Raw genomic sequence first — 16,251 nt, 5'->3', positions numbered from 1 at the left:
TGGAAATGACCAAGAAACGCATAAAGACCAATTTTGGAGAATGACTGAGAAAATCTTACATCTAATCTAGTTATGGGCATTAATTCTCCCAGGAGCATGTAGTTCAGCTCTAGTAAGCCATTCCTTTCTGTCTGGGCACCATAGACATGAGACTTTAAAGAATTCATTTATGCATTATTGATAAGTTCCTGGTTCATCTATACCTGTATATTGAGGCAAAACTGATAGATGCCGCAGGAAGGAAAGTAAACCGGAAAATCTTCATGCAAGGTCAGGAACAAGACACAGGCTTGTGGACAGATGCTAGGAAACTGAAATTGTATAGTGAAGGTGGAGCTTGCTGTTGGCTGTAGTGCAGAAGAAATGAGACTTAGTATTTCTTGGCTAGTCATATGCTGTGAAACTGATTGTTGACTGAAACAAGATCTGTAATAGTCCTAAGACGTGGCAGACCAGTGGGCTAGGCAGGATCATAAGAGCTTAGACCAGTACTTTTTAAAAACTCCAAAAAACTGATCAATAGCAAGATTTAAATTTCAAGTGCTAAAGAGATAGTTCATCAGACAAAGGGAAGTACAGTTTGGCAAAAAAAACTGTATCTTGGCAAGTAAAACTTTGAAAGTGATTTGTTTTGCAGAGCAATAAAAAAGTTTGTAAAACCCATTACTCGTAGGCACAAATATGGTTCGTCAGTACAGCTAGCCAATTGCAGAATATATCAAGTCTGTTTAAGGCACCATTTCATTGAGGACGCTAGCATAATAACATGATAGAATAGTTTCTGAAGCATTAGAGATCATTGTGCTACAGGTAAGGGCTCTACCAATGACCTCAAATGTGAGGGAATTAACACTGTCAGGCTGGAGCCCGGTAATAAAGTAGGTAGAAAAGTCTTGAGGTTGCATAAGTTAGAAGCAACACTCCAAAACGGAAAGGACAGTGTCACTACTGCATAATATTGTGATGAAACTATTAAATCTAGCATGCTTAACAAGTAGTCAGCAAGAAACACTGAGAGAGTGGTGTCTCATTATCATCTTTTTCAGAATAAGGAGAGTTGCATTTCTTCTATGCATATGATATTGCTGAATGTGGGTAGGCTTTCTCGGATATACGCCATGCATTGAATAATTGAGGCAAACATTTTCGGTTAAATTTTTTGTGGAAGCAATTTGCCAGTGGATACAGTCATGTTGGTTAAAGTAACTTTACTCATGGTGGATCCAGCCTGCAGTTCAAAGGGATGAGTATGGAACGTATCTCTTGTTTTAGTGTTCTAGGTCAGAATGACTAAGACCACATCTCGGATTCAGAATTTTCCATGCAGCCTCTGCCTGTGGACAAAAGGTGCAGCTTGAGGTACTATAGAGGTCTTCTCTGGTGTCATGGACCATATCTGTCTATCTTAACATTTTGGATCCCATGCAGGTCATTCTGTGCCCAGCTACTCAGTCCACAGATACTGCTATACTTAAGGTTTGCCATGTTTCCAATAGCAGTAGTAGTTGTTTCTTCCCCAAATAAAAAGCTATAAATTTTAATTATTTGGTTATTAGCCTTTAAAGGAGAGGAGTTGGCCTAACAGCAAGGGCATTCGACTTCGAATCTGGGGAACTGTGTTCGAGTGTCGGCAATGACGCTCAACATCCTGTGATTCTGAGCAAATCACGTAATCTCTCCGTGCCTAACAAAAATGAATGTGTGTCCTCGTGTAATGCAACTGGTACCTGATACCGGGTTCAGTTTGCTCTATATAAAACTCTGCAAAAAAAAAAAAAGGAATCACCCATGTGGTATGGCCTTTGCTGTTCAGAGTGATGAAAGTGAACCTCCACCAGTTTGTAATTGGTCCAACCTGACTACCTCCAAACCACCTCTGAAGCAGTTCCGCCTTCTACCGACATCCTTTAACATGTTGCAGTCATCCTGCCTTCAGGTGCATAACCACAGAGGACTCCTATCATTTTTCAAAATTTTACTCAATCTCTGGTTGGAGGCCCTTACCTTTTGGCATCCACCCTGCCAAATCACTTCAGGCAAATTTGGGAGGTTCCCAAAGAGAACTACGGCTTTCTCCTTCCTTATGAGGTTCCCGATTCTTCCCAGGACCAAGGCATCATTGAGTTTCCTGTGGACTTTGCTTCCTCACAACAGTTTGCTTCCTGCACCAGTTTTTAGTTGTGACACATTTAACTCCCAACTGTGGCATGCCTCCTTCAGCCTGGCAAATTTCTGCCTTTAAGGAAAACATTTTGCTCCATTTCAGGCAGTATAGTCAAACCACCAAGGCCAGAAGGAATTTATCCCTTTTCCAGCTCAGTTATTTCTATTAAGTACAGGTACACATAAAGGTTGTAGGTTGGGCCTGGAAGAATTTGGACGTTCACTAGTTTTTCACATATTTCCCAGTCTTTGGATTTGTACACTGAAACTCCTCCTGAGTATTGACTAGCTATCATTACTACATTAATTTTCTTACAATAAAACCAGGCATTATTCAGAAAGCACTTTGTTATTCCTGGGTGAATTCTCCTTTTCATAGCAAACCCTCAACACTTTCCCGCAGTCGACACAAGAATACATGCTGCCACGTCTAACACTCTTGGTAGCTGGTTTCTGACAGCTTTCTTTGCACTTGATGCCCCCTTCTTGGAGGCCAAGTAGGTGCTCTTTGCTGCTTTTTTTCAGAACCCTCATGATCATTTCTTAATCCTATTCCATATTTCTTTCATTTGTAGTCCCTTTGTCCTCAGCTAGATAGCAATTTGGTGATTGTCCATTAGATTGTTAGTCTAAGACATTTCCTGATCCTCCTCACCATCATACATAGATTAAGGAAACCCATGAATGGTGGCGAATGACGCCACTGGCAAGAGTAGGTGTTAAAGCAGGACATTTTGGGACTTATTGGAGTGCATTACTGAAAGGGTGGTGTCTCTAGTTTGACCACTGTAGAACATGCTGTCCGGTAGGTTTTATTTTTTTAATTTTAGGGTACATCTGACATTTTGGCAGCTCAACTTAGAGATCTGTCTGTGAATTAATGTCCGAGATGTATTAAAGTCTTTCTTAAATTAACCATTCAGAACCCACCTGTCACCTTTTTTTGTAATGCTTATTTTTTTTAAATGACTGAACGATTTACACTGCAGAAAGCAAAGTCACTCCTGAATGAAGTTCTTGGTTCATGCTCAGTTATTGTACTTCTGTTCAGCAGTTTTTGCTTGAGCAGCAATCTAAACCCCATTGTATAATCCATATATGAAGAGTGTAATATGCAGATTTACTATTGTTGAGTGGTCGGAGGGCCAATAGCTCAAGACCATGCTGCACAGTCGATCCATTAATCGTGAACGCCAATCACATATTACACTTGGAACAGCTGCAGATATCGGTTATAGCATGGTGTTTTCCATATACATTTATTTTGAAATTAGGTATTTAACCAAAACTTTGATGCAAAGGGTCAAATTCATGCAATTAGGTAAAATTACTTTGGAGAGACCTCCTGACCAAAAGCAGCATTGCTTCCATGTATAAAGTCATTGCAAAAGGCAATCTATGAGGCAGTAATCTGTGATTCTCATGCAAATGTTGCTGTACAGTGGTAATAAGGAATTTGACCTTTGCAGTGTACTAATATGTGTTAATTTGTACAGCTCATTTAACATGTTATTGGACGACATTTACTTTCACTAGTATTTCATACATCTGTATATAGTAATGTAATAAGTTGTTTGCATGTATGAGCATCTGCCTTCGTTGAAAGATGCTAAATGTAATTAATGTGATACAATTTGAAAAGTGGGTATCTGATGATACATGTATAATTTCAGGTCATTATATCTGTTCTATATCGATGCAAAGACTTACCGATAAACAACTGAAACATCTTACCATGAGTAAAACCGCACTACTCGTGACAGCTTCACTTCAAGGCATCTCTTTCTCTGGGCAGCAAATAAGTGCTAATGTTCCATTCAATCCAGGATTTTATGCTGACCAAACTGAAATTGTCTTAAGCAACCATCACATGAGTTCTGATGTAAAAATATTTGGAGCCACGGACATACTTGAAAATCTAGAAGTAAGTGAGTTTTTAAAAGTATGTGTGAATTTGATTCTCCTGTATGGGCATTCACCAATTAAAAAATATACATGACCTTTATAAATAAATATAACATTCTATGCCTCTGTAAATGCATTGTAAAAAGAAAAACATATTTAATCGATAAAGGCTTGTTTCATTAATTTCTTTAACCCTTGTAAATCTGTTTTTTTTACATTTGGCTGGATTTGATAAATACTCCCCCAGATAAGGGTGCCTTTTACGTTGCTTTGCTTCTCACAAAGTGAAAAATATACACCTCTGCCTCAGAATCCTCACCTTATGAGTATCCTGTGAGGATTCAGACTGTGTTCGAGGAATATTTCCCCACCAATAGCACTCCAGTGACGCCAGATGGGGTCATGTGACTCTGGCCATGACTCTTCCCATCGGATGTCACATTGGAATTTATTAGCCACTAACCAGTGTGCAGGGAAAAGATCTCTGTTTAAACCCCTCTCCGCATAATTCCTCATCATTTTGATAGGAAGTTGGTTACATGTCTTCTTCTAGGATTTTAGGTTTATACCCCGTCACAGGTACCACAAGAAAAAGTCCTCTTAGAACCCACACAACATCTGAATGTAATCTCTGGGTTTAGGACACATCGTACTCTGTGACTCATGTTCGTTGATGAACTCAAAGGCCCACATGCACATGGGTAAGCAATGCCCTTTACATTCAGGTAAGTCTCCTGGCAGGAAACAATCTCTCAAAAGATCTCACCACAAAATGTGCTAGGATCATCATCTTCCTTGAGTAAATGATCTTGAACAGCTTTGCTTCTCAAAGACCGGGCACTATTTCTTGTTGTCTAATGTAAATGTAAATCCGTATTTGTAAAGCGCGAACTACTGACCCTTACGGGTCTGAAGGCGCTGGGGGCCGTCGTGTAAATGTAAATGTATTGCGATTTATATAGCGCACGTATCACCCGAAGGCATCAAGGCGCTTGCTTAGGGAACCCGTCCTGGTATTCCCCTGTGAGATACCCCAGCAAGGTGAAAGTCAGGCATCCCGCCGCGAGGGGCCGTTGTGGAGATTAAGCAAGCTATTGTCCAGAGTCGCAGAGTGTGAACCCGTGAATCGAGTAAGCACCGGAGCGAGAATAGTCGAGTCCATGGACATTTTAGGACTCAAGACCCTGCCGAGCCGGGAATTGAACCCTGGTCCCGGGCTGACCTCTGCTTCCAGGTCTGCCTCCTCTAACCAGTGAGCCACACTTCTCCACTGTGGAAATTAAGTGAGCTATTGCCCAGAGTCACATGGTGCTGAGCTGAGCTACCGCCGGAGCCGGGGATCGAACCGTGAACCCTGTGCTCCGAAGTCAGCTGCCCTAGCCGCTGCATGACACCTCTCTAATAAAATGGCAACATTTATAAAGATGAGACCCAATACTCCTGCTCCATCAGCTGACCATGTAGAGGTTGACATCTTCCGTATAGTGAAACTGGACGTATCCTGGATGCCTTCAGCACCCTGTGGGCCTCCCGCTCAGGGTGAGCCTGAACCTGCCGGTTTGAAACTCCAGCAGCTTAGATGTAGCTCGAACTCCATACCTCCATGAGCACTGGCCTGACACCCAAGAAGAAGTAGAGGCCTGCCAAGTTGCTATCACCCGTTTGGTCAGAGCAGCCTACAATACCTACTTCAAAGCTATTAAAGTTAGAATAAATCATTCAAGTGGTGTAACAGAAGGTGGAAGCATATTTCGATGGCGTGCTTTTATGAAAGCCTCTTCCTGGAGCTGAAAGATGGAAGAACTATTGGGGTCCAACTCAGTGGCTATTGCCATTCTAAATAAGGATTGCGGCTGCACAAAAGATGACTCTTGGGTACCAAACTCCTTCTTGTATCTTGATTTAAAAGGTGCAAGTCGCCCTGATACTTCACCAGAAGGTGCATGGGAGAAACATTTTCAGGTCCAGCTGTCAAAAGATTTCAAGGTGATTTGTACCTACAGGTGGTGACCCGCAATTCACAGCTTTCATCGGAATGTCTGGTGGTCACAAATGAACTCAAAAGCCTTTTCCATGGCTCATCAAGATAGAATAAAAAAGACTGGGCTCTTTTGGCCGTAAAGTATCACATTTAGCTTCGCTCTCGAATCCGTGAACTCTCCTTGTCTCCTGCTCTGTGGAAACTGGTAAAAGCGTAGTTATCAAATTATTGGACCACATGAGAAAGGCATTTTCCAATTTGGTCATGATGGATTAGATGCCTCTAAACAGATCGAAGCTGGGATTCTGTAGACGCCATGGCTCGATCCATGGACAAAGCTGTCATGCTGCACTGCTATGCTTTGATGTGTTCCATCGGCTTTTCAGGAGATGTCCTAGCAACCCTATTGGAAATACTCTTCAATGGCTAGGGTTTGTTTGGAGAGAAGGCAACTCATCTCTGTGCTCCTATAACAGGAGCTATGGCTGGGCATCCAGACATCATCCAGACTCTGTAGCAGAGGGAACAAAAAATGCTGCACAAGAAACTCTCGAATCAAGCGATGCTCATGCTTCCAGCGGTACCAGACACAAGAAGTAACAAGCATTTGCAATGCAATAGGTCTCGCATTTAAGGGAGTTTGAGCTATTGACATTGTAAATGACAATGCCTTTTATTTTTGTTTCCGTTTGTAAAAGATAAATAAAAGTCATTGTTATTCACAATGCCGACAGCTTAAACTCATGTAAATGTGAGACCTATTGCATTGCAAATTCTTGTTATCAAGAACAGGGGTGTTCATCTCTCAGGCATGCATTATATACTGTAATGGAACACTGACCCACTCTAAAACAAAAATGATTTGGGGGTGGGCCATTGTCAAACTGTATTTCTTTCGTGACCTTTATTTTTATTCCTGACAAGAGTCAGCTAATAAAAGCTTACAAACTGAAACACGGTCATCTAGAGCTAACGTACAGCAGGAATTGTTGTCTATGTTCCGTTTTGGATTTAACTGGCAAAAAAAACAGGATAGTGAAAAAATTGACACACATTCATCATCACTAATAAATGCAATAAACTTTGGGATTTGACTAGGCAACAAATCTCCATAAAGCTAAAGACTAATAAATTGGGAAATCCACACACAGCTCTAAAACTAAATACCACTATTAGCCTCACAGCTACACTGTAACTGGTTTTTTAACTGAAACAAGATCCTGAAAAATAAATATTAAAAGCCTCACCGAGAGCATGTGTTTAACACAGTGTTTCTGAGCTTACAAATATCGCGCTCTGCTCGCTATCCGGCAAAGGTTAAGTATTTAGATGGCAGTGAGATAAGCAGTCTCCGGAGAATGTAATGACCCAGGGATGAAAGCTAGGGGGTACACACAAAGTTATCATACTTCGCAATGGAAACGAAAACTAGGAGAACACAGCATCGCTGAAGAAGGCATTGTCACGAAGGTGGACTATTACTTGTGGAGGATGTGGCGTTAATGCCAGAGCTGCTAACTTTAGACCTGGGGAATCAGGTTCAAGTCTCAGTGTCTGCTCAACATCCTGTGATTCTGGGCAAATTACTTAATCACCTTGTGCCTAGAAATAACAATACTGCTGCACGCCTGATTTCTCTAACTAAAATCTCCCTCGTGTCGTATACACCACGACCCTGTTCTTTCTGCCCCTGTCCTGACTTTCTATCTAACAACCCCCACCTCACCCCGCCACTCCCCTCCTCCCATACACACCCTCCCCCCCCCCCCCCCCCCCCCCCCCCCCCACCCGCTACCCCACCATAGCCGTGAGTCAGAGTTGAAACCGGGACTGGTGCGCACAGCTGGAGAGGTGTAGGCAGGGCGAGCCCAGACGTCCCGAAGACGGGCTCAGCTCTTTGCACTTTCCCTTGGTATTAAGGCCCCATCGACGGCTCCCTACTCACTTTGACTGCTGCCGGCAGAGGTAAAACCGCGCTGCCTCCCTTCCCTGGAGCTTTTGGTCCTCTAAGCGCATTGAAGCCGCGTTTAAAATCTGGAGCCGCTCGGTTAGCGGTACTCTCTGCATGCCCACTGCAAGCCACTTCTGATCTTTGCCGTCAGGAGCGCTCTCGGATAGTAGTGCACAACGAGGGTACTTGAGTCTTACTGCATGCACGCTGCAGCCCACCTCTGCCCCTGTCGCTAAGGGGCCTCTTGAGCAATGTACAAGGGTGTTTGCGCCGGTCTCTCCTCAACCCACCCCCACCTCTGATGTAGCAGTAAGAGGACTCCTCCTGTTTTGCTGCAGGACATACACACAGCAAGCCATCCTCGCCCTTGGCTGGGAAGGGGTGGGGCGAGGCTCAGAAATTCGGCACGTCTGAGGAGTGTGCTTTTCCGCTGCTGCACGCCCTGCCACCTCCTGATCTGCACTCCACCTCGCAGCGAGCCATCCTTCCCCCATTTAACTTTTTTTCTCGCTTCCTTTGTGTTCGCTTATTACGAATGTGTACTTGGATGGAAGGCACCTTTTATTCTGTACTTTAATGCCAACCGCACACGTCCTCCACCACAAACATGCTCTGCCCTCATACTGCGCACTGTCATCTCCACAGAAATACACTGCACTCCCTTTCATATACTGCACGGCACGTGAATGAAGCCCGTGAATGTCGAGTATTTACAACAATCATGCCTTTGCGCGCCTGGCGTGTATGAAGAAATGAAATAATCGCCTGACACGCTGTAACTCAAAACAAGCGTTTCCCAGCCATGCGCCATCATGAAATAATCGCACAGAAATCTAGTAGCTTGATAAACCAGCAGTGTGAATAATGTGTGACTTTCTAATGCGTAGAGCTCACCATGATGTAAAGCGCCTCAGCCCCGAGGAAAACACCAGAAGCAGATGTCCGGCCCGCCGCCTGGTTGTGGGCGGGGCCAGGAAGAGGTGTGTCCGCTCACACTGCCTTGCGGAAGCTTTGCCTGTTGTCCTCCGGTCTCCCGAGTCATGAGGGAGACCGGAGATGCCGTGTCAGCCATGGCGGGGGGGCCACGTGCTGAAGAGGGAGCCCCCGCTGGAGAAGGAGAGACCGGCCCGCCGCCGAGCGCCAGCCGACCCGGTGAGTCCCGAATAGAGAGGAGGGGCGTCAGGGCACATTGACGGTGCCCTCCCCTCCAGGCCGAGACTTTTTGTGCCGAGCGGGACTCCGCCCATGCCCTGCCGCCGCGGCCCCAAGGCATTCATTGAAGAGCGCGCGCCTGGGGGGGAGGGGGGCGGGTGAGTTTGCCTGTATGTGTGTGTCTGCGTGTGTGTATGCCTGCCTGCGCGATTGTGTGTGTGTCTGCGTGCATCTGCCTGTTAACCAACGCGAAAGCGTGCGCGTTCACAAGGTCAAATCTCCGCCAGGAGAAGCTTGTGACAGTCTGCTGTCCACATTCCCAAAAAAGTGATTACATAAGTTGTCTCGCCCTAGACAGCAAAAGCTTTCGCTTTTGCTTTTGTCTAGGCTTGACCTAAAAAAGTGCCACATGGTAAGCGGGCAGAGAGTTGATCCTTCACACAGGAGGCAGCTGCTAAAATTTCATCCCAGTCGCGTGGTAGGGCCGGTGGCAGCAAAAACAGATGAGATCCCCCAGATGGTGAAGAGGAGCAAGGGAGAAGAAGAACAGGACTGAACAGAAGTCTAATTTAAATTCTACCCCGAGGCCAAGATGGTGAGAGGAAATGGAGCTGGAGTTCCTGGAGGAAACTCACCACCATGACGGTGAAGTCCTAGGAATGGTCACAGGTCCGTGCATGGCCAAAACACAAACTGGAATGGCCCGACCTTCCCACCTCCATTCACCCTGCACCTCCAGATAAAGGAATGAGAGGACAGAGCTGCAGTCATAGACAGCATCTGACCAGACAGAGGCGTGGTGTAGAAACCTGCTACACCTGCAAGAGAGCAAGGAAGGTCGAGCTACCTGCAGCATAATTTAATGATAAATAGGCCAGAGGCAACAGCAGAGGTGCATTCAGACTACTCGAGGGAGGTAAACCTCGATCCATCAAACAATTAAGTAAGAAAGGGGATTGGTGAGAGAGACTAGAGATGTAAGCTGCCACTAACTGATAGAGGGAAAACCTACAAATATTGACGTAGGGGCAAAATAGAAAATGGCAACCCTCGGGGTGTAAATGCATTGAGAAAGCTGAAAGGGCCCACATGGGGCATAGACGCCCAGATCCCACCAGAGCTAAACCATGAACCAAAGGCCTTAATTTGACATAGACAGAAGATCTAAGGCTAAACAAGATATTTGAAATCCTGCAACCATACATGAATATAAAACACCTTAAAGCAATGAAAAAGCTCAGTGGGGGTGGGCCATCTATAGCAGGGTTCTCCAAAGTCTGTCTTGTAGGGCCTGATCCATACCAGATTTTAAGATAACCACATTTATCCAAATGGGGATAGGCTACAAATCTGGCATGGATGAGGCCCTCCACAACTGACTTTGGAGAACCCAGATCTAGAGGGCCCTCCTTGGGAACTCCCCCATATCACCCCTCTAGAGAATGCACAAGGTTAGAAAGAGACAAGTTAAGGGACAAAGATAAAGCAGGCCAAGGAGCTGATAAAATCAAAGTACAGAAATTTGCAAGAAGCAATCCCTGAAATCTTGAAATGGAAAGACTTCAAGATGCAACAAAGAAACAAACATGATTGTAGATGCTGCCTAAGCAACTGGGCTGTGCTGGAAATTAAAATAGGTAATACAAGTCTAGCGATTCATCTAATGAGATAAGACCGTAGAAATACAGTAGAGTAGACTGGGTAACTTGCCATGTACTTCAGTGAAAGAAGACATAGTCATGATGTTGGAAGAAAAAGTGATAAACTTGATGATCACAGCAACAAACCTTTCAGAAGAAGCAGAATATGCGTATGTAAGGGTCCAATACGGTAATGTAAAATTTATAGGTTTTCCAGAAAGCATGAAAGGTGCACAACTATAAACCATTCTCGATCAGTATGACTTAGTAGCTCTGAATGACAAACTCAAGGCAATACTGACAAAGTATGACCAAGGAGGCAATTGTCTAAGAAAAAGCAGAATACAATATCAATGTCCGCAGAACCAGAGGGAACACAGAGGCTTGAATCCTCACAATTTGAAGGATTAACAGAAATGGAAATACCAAGGATGGAAAATATTTTGCACAACATATTCAATTGGGAGAAAGTAATAATCTATGATTTAAAATGTCTTACCCAAAGATGGAAGAAAATTAATCATAACAGAAAATAGCAAGACTGATAAGGAAGGTAGATTAGGTTTCCTCCCTAATAAAAGACTAAAATAGAACACCAAACCTAGTAAAATTGCATGCATGAATCAATTTCTCAAGAAGGGTGTTAAGGACACAAATTCCAAAATAGTTGAACAGTATTTAAAAGGGAAATTGCTGCAGCCCGTTATTAAGAGGAACAATAGGCTAACTAGTAGATCTGAGTGAGCTTATCCACAGATACTGAATTTCAGATGTTTTGGTAGTGACTCAAAGGAAGTGTTATGTTCTTGGAATTATTCGAATTACTTTAACTTTGACAGTGAAAGCAGACAGTCACAGTACTCTTAAACACTTTTATAATACCTGGATAAAAATTGGAAAACGAATGATAAATCATGACCCGGCTCAAGATCACATTGTCATCCTGAAATGTCAATGTACTGTTAAAATAAAGGGAGTAATGGTTAAAAAGATAACCAAATAATTTGGGGCTGAGCGCCTGCTATTATAAGCAAGCCATCTGGTAGGATCTAACTGTGAATTATTGGCTAGGCTTGGGTTTGCCTCAGTGCTCCACGCTTCCTTTAATGGGGTAGTCATCTTATTTGTTGTGATTTCAAATAGACCAGGTATGGCAAGATAGACTAGGTAGATATATAATGGTAACTGAAAATGTATAGTTATCCACTTTGACTGTTGAGTCAGTATGTGTCCTCCACACCCCCACCCCCTTCCGCCCCAATCGGACTAAGTTATTCCTACAGACATTGCGCAGAGTAACCCCATGAGACCTACTATTGATAGGAGGGTGATTGCTAATTTCAACAGTTGTGCACACAGTGCTAGCTACCAGCGGACAGTAACAAACATTTCTATATCCACACCTGGTAGCCATTGCGATTTCGTATGGGATATGTGATATATGGCTAATGCAACCTCTAAATACACAAACATACATTCTTTGCAGTAGCTTACAAAATCTTTTACAGGGTAGACTACATTCTTCTTTCAGAAACTGAGAGTGCCAGAGTCCAAAAAGCAACAACACATGCAAAAGGGCTATCCAATCATTAGCTAATAAGAATTGCCATTGATGTAGAAAAAACATGCCAGAAATTGTGGCGTTTGAATGCATGGTGGCTCATGAAAAGTAGATATTTTGGCAAACAATGGTCCTTAGAGTGAGGGTATACAGAACAAATTAGATATAGACCTAAATGGGTACTATATATATCCAATGTCCAGACGGACAAGGAATATTAATATGACAATGTATTAGAAGTAGCAAATAATATACAAAAGAACAATACAACGGGACGCAATCCTGCACCCGATAAGGAGAGGGAGTAAAAGAAACAAACAATAACAAAATAAACAAAACAAATTACAGGCAAAAACTGGAGCTATGGTAGCTTGCACTAGTCATATGATACATCAAGCTAAACCAAATAGTGACCACAATAATTATACACATTGGACCATGTGGTACTATTTTGAATTGTCAACGACGTTTCGATCCCAAGCTCATTAGTTAAAAGGATCATCATCAGGACTAAATAATGAAGATTGCCTGGTGTGTACTAAAATGCCGGACGGTTGACACGATTGCTGCGTGATATTTTGGAAGGAAACCAGGCTTTGTGGAGCGGTTGAATCTTGTTGCAGTTATGCGCACTACTTTCAGTGATAGTCCAATTTGGAGTATGGGATATAACAATAGAGCGGGGCTCTTACTCGTGAGTATCCTGCTCGTGAATGGCGAGGCAAGGTTGCTTCCTCCGTGGTCTGGGAGGGGTGTCAGCGAGGGCCGGGCGATAGCTTCAATGAAGCCGCAGCAGTGTGCCGTGGGTTCCAGAGCGCGATGGCAGGAATAAAAAATCATGAAAAGTAGAGACATCCTTAAAGAAGAGGTAGACCCATACCTGAAGATCAGTGAGGAACGGTCGACTCCCTCAAATATTGCACTGAAATCAGTAATCCATGGTAGAGCAATCAGCTTTATCTTTGAATTAAAGTGACAAAAGAGAAAAAGTGGAAAAGTTTGAAGCAATAGTTATTCATACAGAAGAATACTGTGACAACAAACTGACATAAAGGACATACTTAGCAACATCTAAGGTGCCCTACAAACAAACATTTACGGATGAAGCCAGACAAAGAAGTCTGCCCTTTGTCATGTCAGTAAATTGCTCTACTGGTTAAATCATAAGGGGAATATAACAGGACAAGTTTATAGCATTCAGGATGACACTCATCATCTATTCAGGAAGGTCCAAGAGCAGAACACCTTCTGATTTTCTAGCAAAAGTTGTATGGTTCCCCACAACGATGTAGCAGGAAGAATAGCTAGAAACTAGTGTGGAAGGGTCTCTCGATGGCCAACATATCCAAAGAAGAAAAGATAAACTGGACCAAAACTTCTCAGATTAAGAGCAGTACAGAGAAAATCTCAAAATTATAATCTGGCAAAACATTGACCTTAATGGGTTCCTGGTGAAATGTTTCAATTGCTATGCAAAGGAGATGTTCTCTACATCCAAGAGAAAAGGAGACCTAACTGAAGGGCTAGAGGAAACCATAATTGGGAAAAAACACGCAAGATGTGATTCATATATACCAATATCCCTGATAAATATGGAACTCAAAATGTGTTCCAGAGTACTTGCCTATAGATTGACACTGATTAATACATCTAGACAGGAGTGGCCTCATGTTGCAAATTTCGGCACACTAGCATATAGACTCATTTAACACTCTTCCAGAAGTCATTGCTTTAGCAGAATTTGAAGGATTTGACCTGCTGGGGATATCAACATAGAAGAATGTAGCAAAAGACAATCCTCCAAGATCATCTTCAGATGTAAAGCAAACATTTTAAATTAATATTTCACAATTCTGCTACTTTCAATTGAGATATTCTCTACAACCGTGTATAGATATGGCAATACCAAATCTGAAATTCGGTCATATTGAGACCTAACTTACATTAGAACAACTACTGAAGGTTATGCTCTCCAAAGTGTATGAAACCGTGCTGATACAATCAATCAATCAATGCACTTGTAAAGCGCACTATATACCCGTGAGGGTCTCAAGGCGCTGGAGGGGGGCTGCTACTGATCGAAGAGTCAGGTCTTGAGAAGTCTTCTGAAGGCCAGCAGGTCTTGGGTCTGTCGTAGGTTGGTAGGTAGAGTGTTCCAGGTCTTGGAAGCGAGGTAGGAGAAGGATCTGCCGCCGGTGGTGGTTTTCCGGATGCGAGGCACTATAACGAGGGTAAGGTTGGCAGAGCGGAGGCTGCGGGTGGGGGTGTAGAAGCTGAGTCGGTCGTTGAGGTATGTTGGTCTGGTGTTGTGTAGGGCTTGTGTGCGTGGATGAGGAGTTTGAAGGTGATCCTCTTGTTGACGGGGAGCCAGTGGAGGTCTCTCAGGTGGGGTGTGATGTGGCTGCGTTGGGGGACGTCGAGGATCAGTTGTGCTGAGGCGTTCTGGGTACGCTGCAGCCGTCTCAGGAGCTCGGTTGTTGTTCCTGCGTAGAGGGCATTCCCGTAGTCCAGTCTGCTGGTGACGAGGGCTTGGGTGACGGTTTTTCTCGTGTCATGGGGATCCATTTGAAGATCCTGCGGAGCATATGGAGGGTGTTGAAGCAGAACGCGGAGATGCCGTTGACTTGCTTGGTCATGGAGAGGGCAGGGTCGAGCATGATCCCCAGGTTGCGTGCGTGGTCAGTGGGTTCTGGGGCTGTTCCTAGCGATGTTGGCCACCAGGAGTCGTCCCAGGCCGATGGGGTGAGGCCGAGAATGAGGACCTCTGTCTTGTCTGAGTTCAGCTTCAGCCTGCTGTCCTTCATCCAATCGGCGATGGCCTTCATTCCTCTGTGGAGGTTAGCTTTGGCGGTGTGGTGGTCTTCGGTGAGGGATATGATGAGCTGGGTGTTGTCTGCGTAGGAGATGATGTTGAGGTTGTGTTGTCGTGCGACGTGGGCGAGAGGTGCCATGTAGATATTGAACCGCGTCGGGCTGAGGGAAGATCCCTGTGGGACGCCGCAGATGATCTCTGTGGTCTTGGAGCGGAAGGGTGGGAGGCGTATGCTCTGGGTTCTGCCGGAGAGGAAGGATGTGGTCCAGGCCAGGGCTTTCTCTTGGATTCCGGCGTTATGAAGGCGTGCTGCTAGGGTGCGGTGGCAGACCGTGTCGAATGCTGCTGATAGGTCTAGAAGGATGAGGGCGGCTGTTTTTCCTTTGTCCATCAAGATCCTGATGTCGTCAGTGGCGGCGATGAGGGCAGTCTCGGTGCTGTGGTTGCTACGGAAGCCGGACTGGGCGTGGTCCAGGATGTTGTTGTCTTCAAGGTAGCGGGTCAGCTGTCTGTTGACGATCTTCTCCGTGACTTTTGCCGGGAGATGGGCCGGAAGTTCTTGCGGTCCTTGGGGTACGCCTTGGGTTTCTTCAGCAGGGCGTTGATCTCGGCATGCTTCCAGCTCTTCGGGTAGGTTGCTGTCTCGAAGGAGGTGTTGTTTGTTTTCCGGAGATGGGGCGCGATGGCTGTGCTGGCTTTGTTGAAAACGTGGTGAGGGCAGGGGTCAGATGGGGATCCAGGGTGGATGGAGTTCATGGTCTTGATGGTGTCTTTGTCGCTGACGTAGGACCAGGCGGTCAGGCGATTGGTGTGGGTGTAGGTCGTTCGGGGTGGTGGACCCGGTGGTCTCGGCAATGGGTGTGGGGGTGTCTGAATTGAAGCTGTCGTGGATGTCGGTAATCTTTCGGTGAAAGAAGGTGGCCAGTGAGTCGCACAGGTCTTGTGATGGTGGGATGTTGTTGGTGTTGGAGTTGGGATTGGAGAGTTCTTTCATGATGCTGAAGAGCTGTGGTGTTGTGTGCGTTGTTGTCTAGGCGGTTTTTGAAGGAGGTCCTCTTGGCGGTCCTGATGAGTTGGTGATGTCTG

General features: G+C 44.7%; 1 protein-coding gene across 1 annotated transcript in view; it reads left to right on the top strand.

Annotated features, from left to right (window-relative positions):
- The window catches only part of NUP210 (nucleoporin 210), a 519,503-nt gene that overhangs the window by 445,213 nt on the left and 58,039 nt on the right, over window positions 1-16,251 (top strand). Inside the window, exon 36 of the mRNA XM_086939009.1 lies at window positions 3,837-4,087. Within this exon, the coding sequence (XP_086795135.1) occupies window positions 3,837-4,087 (251 nt within the window). The remainder of the gene's footprint in view (window positions 1-3,836; window positions 4,088-16,251) is intronic.

The sequence above is a fragment of the Lissotriton vulgaris genome, chromosome 9, assembly GCF_964263255.1.
Source record: "Lissotriton vulgaris chromosome 9, aLisVul1.2, whole genome shotgun sequence".
NCBI lineage: Eukaryota > Metazoa > Chordata > Amphibia > Caudata > Salamandridae > Lissotriton > Lissotriton vulgaris.
This window is presented reverse-complemented; position numbering and strand designations above follow the sequence as displayed.